Source organism: Narcine bancroftii, chromosome 8 (assembly GCF_036971445.1).
Source record: "Narcine bancroftii isolate sNarBan1 chromosome 8, sNarBan1.hap1, whole genome shotgun sequence".
Taxonomy (NCBI): Eukaryota; Metazoa; Chordata; class Chondrichthyes; order Torpediniformes; family Narcinidae; genus Narcine; species Narcine bancroftii.
This window is the reverse complement of record NC_091476.1, coordinates 102,045,507-102,059,748: the sequence shown is the minus strand read 5'-3', so window position 1 is coordinate 102,059,748 and position 14,242 is coordinate 102,045,507. Positions and strand designations below refer to the sequence as shown.

Below are 14,242 nucleotides of genomic sequence, written 5' to 3'. Positions count from 1 at the left end.
GCTTTGAGAAATATTAGAAATCCAAAGGTACACAAGGGAGGAAAAGATGAACAGACACCCAATCTAGATATGGGTCTTGAAACAGAGCCTTAACATTAGAATATGTGGATACAAAGATGTTTCCATGTGTGAAGATGAGCCTAACTAGATAAAGATGAGAAAGGCATCAATAAATCCAATAATAAATGAAGAAAAAAATATGCATTTTGTAACTTATGGAATGGTTGAAAAAATAGTATTTAAGAAAGAAGCACATGAAAGAGGAGGGAACAGAGAGTTCACCAATAGATTTAGGTCAGATAAGTGGAGGATACCTGAATGGTGCATATATGCTGACATAGACTAATTTGGATAAATCTTCTGTTCCTGTACTCCAGATCCTATGTTATCTCAGATAACAGATCCACAAATGTATGTTTTGTACACTAAAGCTGTGTATCAGAAAAATCTTCCATTTTCTAGAGCATAGAGATTATATGTACAATAACAATACAGCTCAAAAAGTTGTTCCTTACCAAGATAGTTGTCACTATCAGGGTCTTATTGAATAAACTTTCTGTCGCATTTAAGAAATAGAATCTTCGGTCCATCACTAGGCCATTCTCTGAGTGCCAGACCCCAACCTATAGGAGGAAACAAAAACTTAAACCTGTTGCAAGCTAAGGAAAAGGGGATAAACCACTCATTTGGTATTCTTATTTGTAACATGGTTCAAGTTTCTCTCCAATACATGTTATGATTCAGATTACACCTTTCTGGAAAGTGCTCCAACATGTAATTCCTCCCAATCTTTCAATTCTAAAGAATCTTCTAAACTGCCTTGATTCTAAATAACTGCCTTACGTTTCAGAAATGTCTTCAATTGGACACATTCATTGGAATTAGTTACTTGTGTACATTTGTGAAATGATCCAAAATTCAGTGATTGTAAGTAGGTTGAATATTTTAATTCTTCAATGACAAATGTATCAATTTTGACTATGCTTGTTCATTCTGAAATCTATATAAATGTTAGCTATTCTGGTTTTATTCTCAAACTGTTAAGGAGTAACATTGAGTAAAGTGTAAAACTGGTGTTTTCCTCGATCCTGTTGATCTCTAAACAGTATATTTGGTTAAAATTGTCCCCAAGGACTTTTCATTCATTCCAGTTTATCAAATGGTCAATACTTCTAACCACTCAATACTCTTTCTAATGTGTTCCTTGATCCTGCATTATCTTACAATTGCTAAACATTTCCTTTCATATTACAGCAGAATCAGAGGTCTATTGGGTCCCTGCTAGTTCCCTACAAAGCTTGCCCATCAATCCCATTCTCTCTTGAATTTCCCAGCAGTCCCACAACTTATTTTACTCATTAACTCCACTTTGATTCTTTTGCCCCTGACCTACACAAAGTGGCCACCTAACCTTCTTTGGGAGATGTGAAGAAATAGTAGTATCTAGAGGAAATCCACCAATTTATAAAGTTCTCTACTTCCCTCCATATGACCTTTATCAAAAAACTTGGTGCAATGGGATTCAATTTACAAAATCCCCATATCTTCTGAAATGCATTATTTTGTTTCTGAAAGACATGATAAACATTCTCACACAATTTTCTCCCTCCCATGATGGAGGGTGCAGGAAAAGAAACCAAAAAAAAGGAAAATAAAAACAAGATATGTGAAAGAATAGGAGAGTGGCGAAAAAATGGAGAATGGAAAGATCAAGAAGTAATTGGAGCTTTTAGAAAGAATAGATCCATTACTTTCAGAGATCCCACAATTGGGTGATGTCCTTCTAAACGAGGATTTCAGATTTATTGTCAGAGTACATATATGACATCATATACAAAACTGAGATTATTTTTTCCTGTGGGCGAAACAGTTACCACTTATTGGTAGTGCAAAAAAGTCTGTGCTCAATGTACACATAAACAAATAAAGAAATGTAAACAAACTGACTGTGAAATAGAGAGAAAAAAAATCAGTAAAGTGCAAAAGTAAGAGTTCTTCAATAGTCTCTGATTTAGTTTGTTGTTGAAGAGTCTGATGGTGGAGGCTGCCATATGTGGATTGTAGAGGAAAATGCAGACTTCCTGACTCTTTGGAATATTGAGGGTGTTCACGTGTCCTCTCTGTCCGAAACTTATTCAGAAGTCACATCACCTGTCAATCAAGGTTGGACTCCAGCCACTAATTAAATTACCTAAGGTAATTACTGGCTAGGTGCCCAGAGAGGAACTGAAGAAAACATCAGTGCATAGCACATTCTTTCTCTCTGCCTTGTGGTCCAAGCTCCATGCCAGGTTGCTACTGTGGACATTGCTGGAAGTGTCATGTGTAAGGTGTGCATTGAAGCTGATCCGTAGAACTGTGATAGATTAGTACTTGCAGAGAGTCACACCACATCTTGGTACAGGGAACCAGGTGTGTGTGTGAAAGTCCCTGTCTGTAGAGTGTGTACTCAGGTGTGTGAGCGTGTAGAGTATCGGTGGTCACTGGTATCGGAGTCCAACCTAGGTCCAATGTGAAAGTCTATATCGTTGTTTAAGTAATATAATAATCAAGTATATTTTAACATTCTCTCTTGTTTGTCTCTTGTGTGCTAATGAAAGTTATGTGTATGTAACACGTGCCCATACTCGTCTCTCTGTTAACACACCGAACCAGATACTCTTCCCAACACAACGGAGAGGTAGCAGCTGTTCCTGAACCTGGTGGTGCGAATCTTGTGGCACTTGCACCTCTTTACTGATGGTAGCAGGGAGAACAGAATGTGTTCTCTGTTCAAGGCCACTTTGTGTTAGGTTTTTGTTGTGTTAAATGTGTTCAAAGTTTCAACATTAAAATTATTTGACTTCTGCAGAGATTGTGAAAAACAAAGGTTTTGAATTTTTTTTCACTGTAGCTATTATTCATGTTATACATATGTTGACAGTTTTCTTGTGTTCTTTAACGTCTGTTAATCATTGGGCCTAAAGCAAATTCTTATCCCCTTTCATTCAACCGATCTGTAGGGATACTGAACATTGTCTAAGATTTTGCTGCTCATATGGTATTTGAATAGGCTTTAACCTTGATGTGGATTGGGGAGGCCAATGAGTTATGATGGATGGGAACAGCCAAACTTCATTGAAATGTTATTAGCAAGATGACTGTCTTTTGCAAGGGATGATCTTATTTAGACCTTAAGTATCTGACTTGGAAGGCCAATGCACACAGAAGGGGCATTGTGCTTAGTCTGTGAGATGGCTTTGCTGTGTTCATAGCCAACAATCACGATTAATTGAGGTCAACTTTGATTATTTAACTCATGAACCAAGCCCATTGCTTAACGATGTAGATAATTTGATAAATTACTAATGAAAAAGTTATAGATTATCTTTATGGTGTTAAATTTGCCAATAAACCCATTTCCATAATTTTTTTAATGAAAGTGTATTCCAAATTCTAACCCATTACATAAAAATACTCATTTCAACTTTGATCCTTTTGTCAATAATATGAAATGATGCTTCACCCTGATAAAAACCCTCTCCAGTTGAGAATGATTCCTATTAAAACTGTACTTAAACTTTCTTGCTTTGAGAAAAAACAAATTCGAGCTTCTCCAGGTTATCTGATTTCCTTCATCTCTGGTACTGTCTTTACAAATCTCTGCATTTTCACTAAGGTATTAAAATCATTGCTAAGGAACTTGCACAATACTGTAGTTGAAGATTAACCAGTGTTTCAAAAAGGTTTAGGATAATTTCTTAGCTTTCGTACATTATTCATTCATTTTAAATAATTAAATTCAAATATCTCAATTCCATAGTAACCTGAGTTTTCCTGAGATAAGCCATAAGTCTCTTTGTTCTTCCACTTACCTGATTTAGATTCTATTGCCTCTCCTCATTCTTTGTCCCAAATACGTTTTTTTCACATACCCTTGTGTAAAATTTAATCCACAAGGTTCCTGCCCATTTCACTTCCGAGCCTGTTTCTTGGTCAGTCACTATCCTCCACAGATTTTACCACCCCTGTGATTTCCTTAATTTCTAATTTGCACCTTCGTTAATAAATCATACCTGCATTAAGTCTGCATTTTAATGTCTTCATCTTTTAAACTAAATTATATGTGAATCTGATAAAAATGTAAGAAGTGGAAGAAAATTGTTTGCTGTTAGTTCAAATAATTTCACAATGAATTTTAGTGAAGGGGTTCTGAGGTAAAACAAAACCCTGAACTCAAATGTTAAATTTCCAGAAATGCTTTCTCTCCTGTGGACCTTTGTGCAACAGTGAGCTTTCTCTGGCTCCTAGAATTAAACCAATTTTTCAACCAATTTTGTCCTAACCAATCTAGGTAAACTGGAGAGCCTCTCAGGATCAGTGCAATTAAACTGCTCTGTATGATTGGTGTTACAATAACTGTTAAACTTCAACAATATACATTTGGCACAAACAGTTCAGTCTTAGGCCAGCATTAGGTAATTAAAAACATCCTGCTCAAACTCAATAAATCAGCACTGTTGGTGATGAACACCTTCCAACTAATTAAACTATCAATTAGTTTTCCAAGATCTAAAACATACCAGATAAATTATGAAAAGATTTGAAGAGTATTGCTAACACTCCAATTACCTGTTTCAGTCCCTCTTTACTGCGTTGAACAATCTTCAAAATGTAATTAGTTCGTTGGCCTTTGCTGTTGAATTCAACATGACCTGTTAGACCTTCTAATTCCACCTGGACTCGAGCACACAGAAAATTGGTCATTGACATAAATTCATTCTTAAAATAGTTCACTGCAAGAGCCTAAGGATGGAGTCAGATCGTGCACCATGCCTTGCATGTATTTGATCTCCACAGAATAATACACTTGCTTTTATATAATTCCAATTTACACTCCACACCCGCAACTTCCCTTGGCTCAATGATCACAATGAACTCTTTTTCATTGCAATTGCAGCAGAAAATTCAAAGAGAAATTACCAGAAAAGTTAAGGTGATCTCTTTTGTCCCAAAAGGCCAAGATTACTTTTACAATTCTTCGACAGGATTATCAAAACATTTTTCCACTTGATAAAAACACATAGAAATGATGGAGGAACTCAGCCGGTCTCACAGATTCCATAGGACTTAAAGATATATAACCAAGGTTTCAGGCCTGAGCCCTTCCTCAAGGCGTAGGCAAAACACAGGAAGGTGTCTCAGTAAAGACAGAGAGAAAGGTGGAAGAATGGAAAGGGGAGGAGACCAGACCAAAAGCCAAAAGGTGTTAACTGGATATGATAAGAGGAAAGGTGAGGATTGATTTCGACTCTGTGAAAGGAGACAGAGTGAAAAGACAAGAGAGAGAGAGAGAGAGAGAGAGAGATAGAGAGAGAGAGAGAGAGAGAGAGAGAGCTGGGGAAAGAAAACAGGTGGAAAAGAGATGGGATGAACGGAAATTAGAGGTTGATGTTAATGCCATTGATTGGAATGTGCCCAATCAGAAGTTGAGGTGTTGTTCCTCCAATTTGTGGGTCTCAGACTGGCAGAGCAAAGACTTTGGCCAGATATCAGCAAAGGAATGGAACAGGGATTCATCCATCTCCATCGTATCTGTTCCCAGGATGAGATCTTCTATGCCAGATCATCCAGGATGTCCTCCTCTTCAAAAAATATGGGTTCCCCTCAGCCCTCACCTGCATATCCTCCATTACCTGCATACCTGCCCTGGCTACCTCCACCCCCATGCTCAACAAGGACTGGATTCCCTTTGTTCTCACCTACCACCCCATCCTCATCCATCCTCCACCTTTGCTGTCACGTATTATGTGATCCCACCACCAAACCCATCTACCCTTCACCTCCCCCTTTCCACCTTCTCCAGGGACCCTCCCTCCGTGACTCCTTTGTCCACTCCTCCCTCCACATCAATCATCCCCTTGGCACTTACCCCTGTGACCACTGGAGATGCTCCAAGCACCCACAGCTCCTCCCTCACCACCATTCGGGAACCCAAACAGTTCTTCCAAGTGAAGCAACGTTTCATTTGTGAATCCACAGGAGGTCATCTATTGTATCCTGTGCTCCTGTTGTGGTCTCCTCTCCATCAGAGAGACTGAACATTTATTGAGCACCTCTGCTTTGTCTGCCGCAATACCAGGGATCTCCCATTAGCCACCCATTTTAATTCCCCACCCGGTTCCCTTGCCGACAGATATTCACAGTTTTAAGCACTGCCAGACTGAGACCACCTTAAAATTGGAGGTATAACACCTGTAATAGTATGGGATCCTATCACCACTGTATATATTTGTATATATTTACATATAGCGCTAGTGATTGGCTGAAAGCAGCAGCCATACCTACTGGCAGGTCATAAAGGCCTGCTCCTAACCAGACACAGGTCAGTCTGCACTGGTCGACCTCAATGGACTACTCTCCAGTCTTTTGTTAATAAAAGCCTTGGTTTGAGTCAATGTCTTTGAGTCAATAAGTCTTTGAGCCATTCGACGTGGTGCAATTTTATTAACAAAAAGTTTCAATGGATGGAGCGAATGCTGCAACCAGAATGCCTAAGCGTCGACCTGCAGTCAGCTACTGCTCAGAGTGATTTCAGGCACTGGGTGAGGTGTTTTGAGGCATATCTGCAGAGCTCAGACCTCATTGTGGAGGAAGACGTCAATAAACTGCTAGTTCTAATGGCCAAGGTGTCCACGAGGGTCTACGAAAACATCCAGGATGCGACCTCCTACATAGCTGCCATGAACTTGCTGAAGGGACTGTACGAGCAGCCTGTGAATAAAGTCTATGCCAGGCACATGTTGGTGACCAGGTGGCAGCAGCCGGGTGAGTCTTATAGAGCCTTCCTCCAGAAACTGGGTTACTGGGTAGAGCTTGGGAATACACTGACAAAACTGTTGCTGGGATCACTGATGACCTCATTTGGGACGCTTATGTGGCTGGAATCCAATCCAATGAAGTGAAGCAATGACTACTGGAGCATGGGGTGGGGGGGTGGGGGGCGGGGAAACAGTCTCGTGGAGACTGTACAGATTACTGAAACAATGGAGGCTGCAGCCCTAAGCCTGGACACTTACACACAGGGCTGGGCCCCCATTACGATATGAGTAAATCGCCTGCTTTTAACCTGGCCTCCCCATGCCCCGTCGATGGCCTCACCGCCGCCGCCACACTACCCAACGCGGCCTCGAAGTGAAACTTCTGTGGGATGGAGAAGTGCAGCTGATCCCTGTGCCCTGCGAGGAAGGTCTGGTGCCAGAAGTGCTGAAAGAACGGCCACTTCGCTAAAGTCTGCCAGTCCGCAATGGCCACCTCAAAGCACAGTGTCTCGTGTGCGGCCCAACCACCTTCCCCAAATTCAAATTACTCGTCCTTGGAACTCTCATCCAATGAGAGCGAGGAACCAATCGTGCAGCAATGCTTGATGTCACGACGCATGTACCGCGCGCAGAAGGCGCTGCTCTCGCAACGTTCCATCCTTGCCGCTGTGACGCTGCTCTCTGACAACACGCAGCCACCATCAGCACTTATGCTGCCGCCGACCCCCTCCACTGTGACGCTGCTCCCTGACTTGGCCCCCCCTGCCCAACAGGACTTTCGTACCAGCAGGCCCCGATGAATCGCCTGCTCCACAACTGTCGCTGCCCGCACTACGACCGCTGCCGCCTTTGCAGCTTGCTGCTATCTCTGACTTGATGTGGCTGCCTCTGCAGCTTGCCACTGATGGCCCACCCACCCCAATGATGTCATTGCGCAAGCGTAGTGCACTTCGGGCCAAGGTTCCACAAAGCTCCGCCCCTGCTCCAGCGACGCGAGGCTCCACCAGACGGCCCCCCCCAGTGACGAATGATGTAATCACGCCAGCCTCCACAGTCACTAACACAGGCAGCAGCCCTGCTCCTTGCAGTGACATTGAGCCAGAGCCAACCGCATCCCCTAGCTAAGGCCATGAAAACCATCAAGGTGAACAGCCAATATGCTAACTGTCTTTTTGATTCAGGTTCGACGGAGAGCTTTATTCACCCAGACCTGGTCCAGCGATGTGCGCTTGAAGTCCACCCGACAGACCATAAGATTTCACTGGACACATGAGCCCATTTAATGGGCATCAAGCGGTATTGTGTGGTGACCTTGAAAGTTCAGGGTATCAAATTTACAGGGTTTAAGTTGCTGGTCCTATCTCAATTATGTGCGTCTGTGTCATTTCCAATGTCATTTTAAATCAGTGTCACTGCATTATGGGGGTCCCCACTCTCCGCTCTCTGTCTGCCACCACTCCACCCTGGAGGCCTCCTGCTAGTGACAGCCCATGCCAGTCCCCGTGCCATAGTGCTCCACTTGTAGCCTCTTCACCCTCCGAGTCACTCCTCCAGCACTCTCCGCCAACCTCACACCTGGCTGGAAACCCGTTGCCACTAAAAGCTGGCAGTACAGCTTCGGGCAGAGGAAATTCATTAAAAGTGAGGTGGACAGACTGCTGGACGAGGGCATCATTGAGACCAGCGCAAGACCCTAGAGGGTGCAGGTGGTAGTTGTGAAGAACCGGGAGAAGGTGCAGATGGTGGTTGACTACAGCCAAACGGTCAACTGCTTCATGCTCTTGGACGCTTACTTTCTTCCGCGAATCACGGATGTGGTGAATCAGATCACCCAATACCATGTGTTTTCCACCATCGACCTTTGTTCAGCCTACCACCAGCTCCAAATCTGCCCGGAGGACTGCCCTTTCATGGCCTTCGAAGCAAACGGGTGTCTGTACCAATTCTTCAGGGTTCCCTTCGGAGTCACAAATGCTGTCACGGTCTTCCAACAAGAGATGGACTGGATGGTAGTCCAGAACGGCCTAACAGCTACATTCCCGTATCTGGAATGTCACCATCTGTGGCCATGACCCGCAAGACCATGACACCAACCTTGAGAAATTCTCCCAAACCGCGAAACAGCTGAATCAAATCTATAATTTTGAGGTGTGTCTTCTGCACTACTCACCTCGCAATTCTAGGTTACGTGGTGGAAAATGGGGTGGTAAAGCTAGATCCTGACCACATGCACCCTCTCATTGTCCTCCCACTGCCCCAAACCTAGAAGGCACTCAAACGCTGTCTGGGGTTTTTTCCTACAGTACGCTGATGAGGCATGGCCATTCATCAAGTTCAACTCCTTCCTCTTGTCAGCGGATGCCAGAGCAGCCTTTGACCGCATTAAGTCAGACATCGCTGTTGGCACTCTGCATACCATAGACGAATCGATACCCTTCCAGGTAGAGAGTGATGCATCCAACTTTGCACTGTCAGCCACCTTAAACCAGGCCAGTAGTCCTGTCGCCTTCTTTTCTAGGACCATCCAGAAAGCCGATACTCCTCTGTCGAGAAGGAGGCCCAGGCCATGTTAGAGGCCGTTCGTCATTGGAGACACTACCTCGCTGGCAGACGCTTCACACTGCTGACCAACCAACACGCAGTCTCATTTATCTTTAGCAACAACCAGCGAGGTAAGATCAAAAATGACAAATTGCCAGGTGAAGAATTGAACTCTCTACCTTTAACTTCGATATTCTGTACTGGCCTGGCAAACTCAATGACCCGCCTGACGCCCTCTCCCATGGGACATGCGCCAGCATGCATCTGGACAGGGTGCAGTGACTCCAAGAGGAGCTCTGTCACCTGGGGGTGACAGTTTGTAAAGGCCTGTAACCTGCCCTATACAGTTAGGGAGATCTGCTCCATGACTCGAGCCTGCCCAATATGCGCTGAGTGCAAGCCCAATTTCTTCTGGCCTGAGAAGACACACATCATTAAAGCCACCCAGCCATTCGAATGTCTCAGTGTGGACTTGAAGGGGCCCCTAACGTCGATGATCCGTAACACCTACATACTCATGGTTATTGATGAGTACTCCCACTTCCTGTTTGCTATCCCCTGCCCGGACATGACCTCTCCTCGGTCATAAACACACTGCACAGCATCTTCACCATTTTTGGGTACCCCAGGTTACATCCACAGTGACCGGGGGTCCTCATTTATGAGTGTGGAGCTGAGGCAGTTCCTTCTGGAGCACGGTCTGGCTTTGAGCAGGACCACTAGCTACAACCTGCGCGGTAACGGGCAGGTCGAAAGGGAGAATGCCACCATCTGGAAAGTGATCACGCTTTCCCTCCAGTCTAAAGGACTCCCCACCACTCGCTGGCAGGACGTCCTCCCAAATGCCCTACACTTCATCAGGTCCTTGTTATGCACTGCCACCAATGGTACCCCGCACAAAGGTATGTTCTCGTTCCCATGAAGTCGGAATCGGGAACGACCACACTGGCTTGGCTGACGATCCATGGACCTGTCCTGCTGAGATGTCATGTCTGGTACTTGAAAAACGACCCCCTAGTCGACCAGGTAATGCTGTTACATGCGAACCCGCACTATGCTTTTATCGAGTACCTGGACGAGCGGGAGGACATGCTCTCGGTAAGGGACCTGGCCCAAGCCAGATCTACATGCTGGGACAACGGGACCAGCAGCACCTCATGGATGACGATGGCAGTAGACCGGACCAGCATATGGACAATGATGACTGTGGACTAGGCGAAACTGCACCCACACTCAGGGACCCCAGCAATGATACTCCTTCAGCTACCCCGATACCGGAACCACAGTGATTACGTCAGACAATCAGGCCACCCGACCACTACAGCCTGTAACCTCTGTATGCTATACCCCCGACTCCTTTTTACTCACCCCAGGGTCAGTTCTTAAAGAAGGGGTGAATGTGATAGCATGGGATCCTATCACCACTGTATATATTGGTATATATTTACATATAGCGATAGTGATTGGCTGAGAGCAGTAGCCACACCTACTGGCAGGTCATAAAGGCCTGCTCCTAACCAGGTCAGTCTGGACTGGTCGACCTCGATGTACTATGCTCCAGTCTTTTGTTAATAAAAGCCTTGGTTTGAGTCAACAAGTCATTTGACGCTGTTACAGAGTTCTGTGCTGTGTATTGACCTATGTGCTGTGTGATTTTATGTTAAAAAGTGGCAGTTTGCCTTTGAGAGCCAAGGTGAAGGTGGACTGCTGAGAGTGAGAGAGAGAGGGAGTCGGACTGGGCATGTGCAAAAGATGATCTAGAGATTTCTTGGCTTGGAAGACAAGCCACGGCTGGGAAGACAAGCCACGGCTGGGAAGACAAGCCACGTCTGGGTGTGGCTGTGGAGTGGAAGGAGGCCCAAGCAGAGTCATTGTCTGGGAGACTGCTTCGAATGTTGGGCATTTTAAAAGGAATGAAGATTCTGAAGGCAGCCAGAAGGATCTGGACCAGGCCATTCTTCTTTCTCTCTGCAAGCAACACAAGAAGACCACTTCAAATTTTGTGCTCTCTCTCTCTGAAAGATCTTCTGGCTTCAGTTTACCAAACAAACTGAATTTTGTTTACGATCTTTACTTTGATTGTAATCAAAGTTTTGTGAGTCTTGTGTGTTTTGTGTTTGTTTTGTGTCTTTTTATTTTTCTGTGGGCTGGTTGGAAATATAACTTAGACTTTGATTACACATGTTATATTTAGGCTGGAAAATTTATTAGTTTTACACTGTTATAGAGATTCGCATAGTAACCAGTGGGCATTGTTATAAAAGGGGGGGGGGATTTTGAATTAAAGTTTGAAGGTGAAATTTTGTTAATAAAGTAATTGTTCATCTTTACCGCTGTGTGATATGCCTTCTTTGTGGTTGCTGGTTTGATCTTGTAACAACACGCTACAACACCTTGTATTCCATCTGGGCACCCTCCAACTGGACGGCATTAATACTGACTTCCCCACATTAGCCCACCTTGCATTCAAATTATGCCGATGAAAGGATCTCCTTCGTGCTGGTGAATGTGTTCAGGGAGCAGGTGGTGATCTAGGCTTAAAGCTAGCATTAGAGCTGTTAAATTAACAATGCATGCTGATTGACCTTATAAATGCTGCTTGGCATATACGAATCTACCAGACATTAGCTTGATTTTATTCAGTGCCTTCAGAAGTATGACATTCAGCCTGATTCACAGAAGCATGTCTCAAATAAATTTCCAAATGATAGCCATATTGGCAGAACAATTAATGTTACCCAAGTCTAAATTTCTAACACATCTTCTCACTGGCCCTGATTCATTCTTTTCATTCTCAAGCACAAATTGTACATATATTCCTGGCTCTCATATTATCATGCAGCTCATAAATAAGCCCTTCAGCCCATCAAGAAGTAGGTCCACCCTCAGGCACTAATTTACGCTATTTTAAAAAAAGTTTTAAAAAATTTGAACTACAACACAGTAACAGGCCTTCTTGGCCCACGAGCCCGTGTCGCCAAATTACACCCAATTGGCCTACATCCCCGGAACATTTTTGATCTGTGGGAGGAAACCCACACAGACACAGGAAGAATGTACAAATTTCTTACAGACAGTGCAGTATTTGAACCCTGGTTCCTGGTGCTGTAACAGCGTTGCGCTAACTGCTAGGCCAATTGTGCCAATCTAATCTTGTACTAATCCCATTACCTTCCTTCAGTTAATGGAACAAATGCATGAAAATCACTGATGAAGACTCTGCAGAAAAACATAGAAAGACACGCCAAAGGGAAAATAGTCACCAAAATCCCAAGAGATTATATAAAAGAATACTTTACATATTTCATTGAGATACCATTCATGAAGCCACCACAAGCATTTAATACCTTTAGAAAAGAAGCAACTGTATCATATATATTCCATTCACAGATCAGTAACTCCACACATAATCTACATACTTCGAGGCAGTTTGATCTCTGAAAATGAAACTCTCACCATCCTCAGGTAGTTCATCAGGCTGGTTCCATGTTGCCATATCTGAGCAGAGCCACAGGACAAGGATTTGACAGCAATTTCCTGGCTGCGGTTAAGTTCATTGATGGCAGTTACAATGACAAACACAGCATCAAACAGGAGTGCGGAGGAGAGCTAGGTGTGAGAGACAGAAGATCACGATGGAGAGATTAAGAAGGGGCTTATCAAAATTCAGTTGTAAATTCAATGTGACTGCCGAGAAACATTACTGGCAAGTAATCCCTTCAAAAATATAATAAAAAATGTTGCAAAGCACCATCAATCTTGTTTTCATTAACTGAGAATTAAATAGCCTAAAGCAGTGATTAGATCTTCATGAAATCTTCACTCACTTATTGCATAGAGTATCTTGATAAATTCTGCTGAGGGTAGAAAATTCGAGCTGCATCCATTATTCATAATTGGCCAACAAGAATATGAGAGAAAGAGAGAGAAAAAGTGAAAAGGGTGAAAAGGAAAGGTTGGAAAAGGAAAGGGAGAAAGTAGTTTCTAATCATCAATCAAGGGCAATGTGGGCAGAGGACATTGTACGTTCCTACCCAGCATGATCAGTAATCTCCCAGGATCCACGGGCATGTGGAGGGAAAATCGAATCAAAGGTGTACGACTCAGGTGTACTGCCCCCATCCAAATTTGGACAAAACTGGGGAAAACAATATTTATTTTAAGTTGCTGTGTTATTTGTGCTAACTGTGTATTGTCAGCTGATATAAAGACTTTTATTAGAAATTGGTACTTGTGTTTTATCTGTGTAAAATTTCAGACAAATCAACCCCTCTGCCCCCTTAATCACTTGGCACTTTCAGGTGGCCAAAATACCCCGACGTAAACCCGCATATTATACCCCTATGCAGCTGTCAGGAGGCCACCTGAAAGCACAGGAGGTGCCTGCGAGGCTCACTTTGTAACCCTCCTCCGGGAGGGATAATTACTGGAGCACTCAGGTCCCCCAAGGCACCTGAATGCAGCCAGGTGCCTGAAAGTGGCTGCTAAGGAGATGACAGCCCGAAGGGACAGGAGTTGGAGTGTGCTCCGAGGCGCCTCCTGTGCAGCTGTCCCTTTCAGGTGGCCAGCGCTGCGCTTCTAGCACTACCACTTGAACGGCAATTCCACAGGTCCGCTTCCGCTTCTGCAGGCACATTCTTGGTGGAGAATGCACCTGAGAGCGGCTAAAGAGTCCCCGTCCGCCCATGAATTGAATGTAGAATGCCTGGAGTCCTGAGGATCCAAGCATCATTTTAAAACCGTTGGGAGTTAATGCTGACTGTAGCTTTCGGAAGCCACTGAGACATTTCCAGAAACCATGCTGGTTCTTTATGATCATTAATAGATAATTATTTATATCTACTGAATATGACATTTACTTAGATGTACTAAATACCTGTTTGATGGACCGCAACGAGATT

The 14,242-nt window shown here is 43.8% G+C and overlaps 1 protein-coding gene across 1 annotated transcript in view; it reads right to left on the bottom strand.

The window, feature by feature from the left end:
- Positions 1–14,242, bottom strand: part of grik4 (glutamate receptor, ionotropic, kainate 4) — a 118,423-nt gene that overhangs the window by 35,276 nt on the left and 68,905 nt on the right. Inside the window, exons 9-11 of the mRNA XM_069894594.1 lie at positions 12,798–12,950; positions 4,612–4,716; positions 516–623 (exon numbers count right to left, since the gene is read on the bottom strand). Coding sequence (XP_069750695.1) covers positions 516–623; positions 4,612–4,716; positions 12,798–12,950 — 366 coding nt within the window. The remainder of the gene's footprint in view (positions 1–515; positions 624–4,611; positions 4,717–12,797; positions 12,951–14,242) is intronic.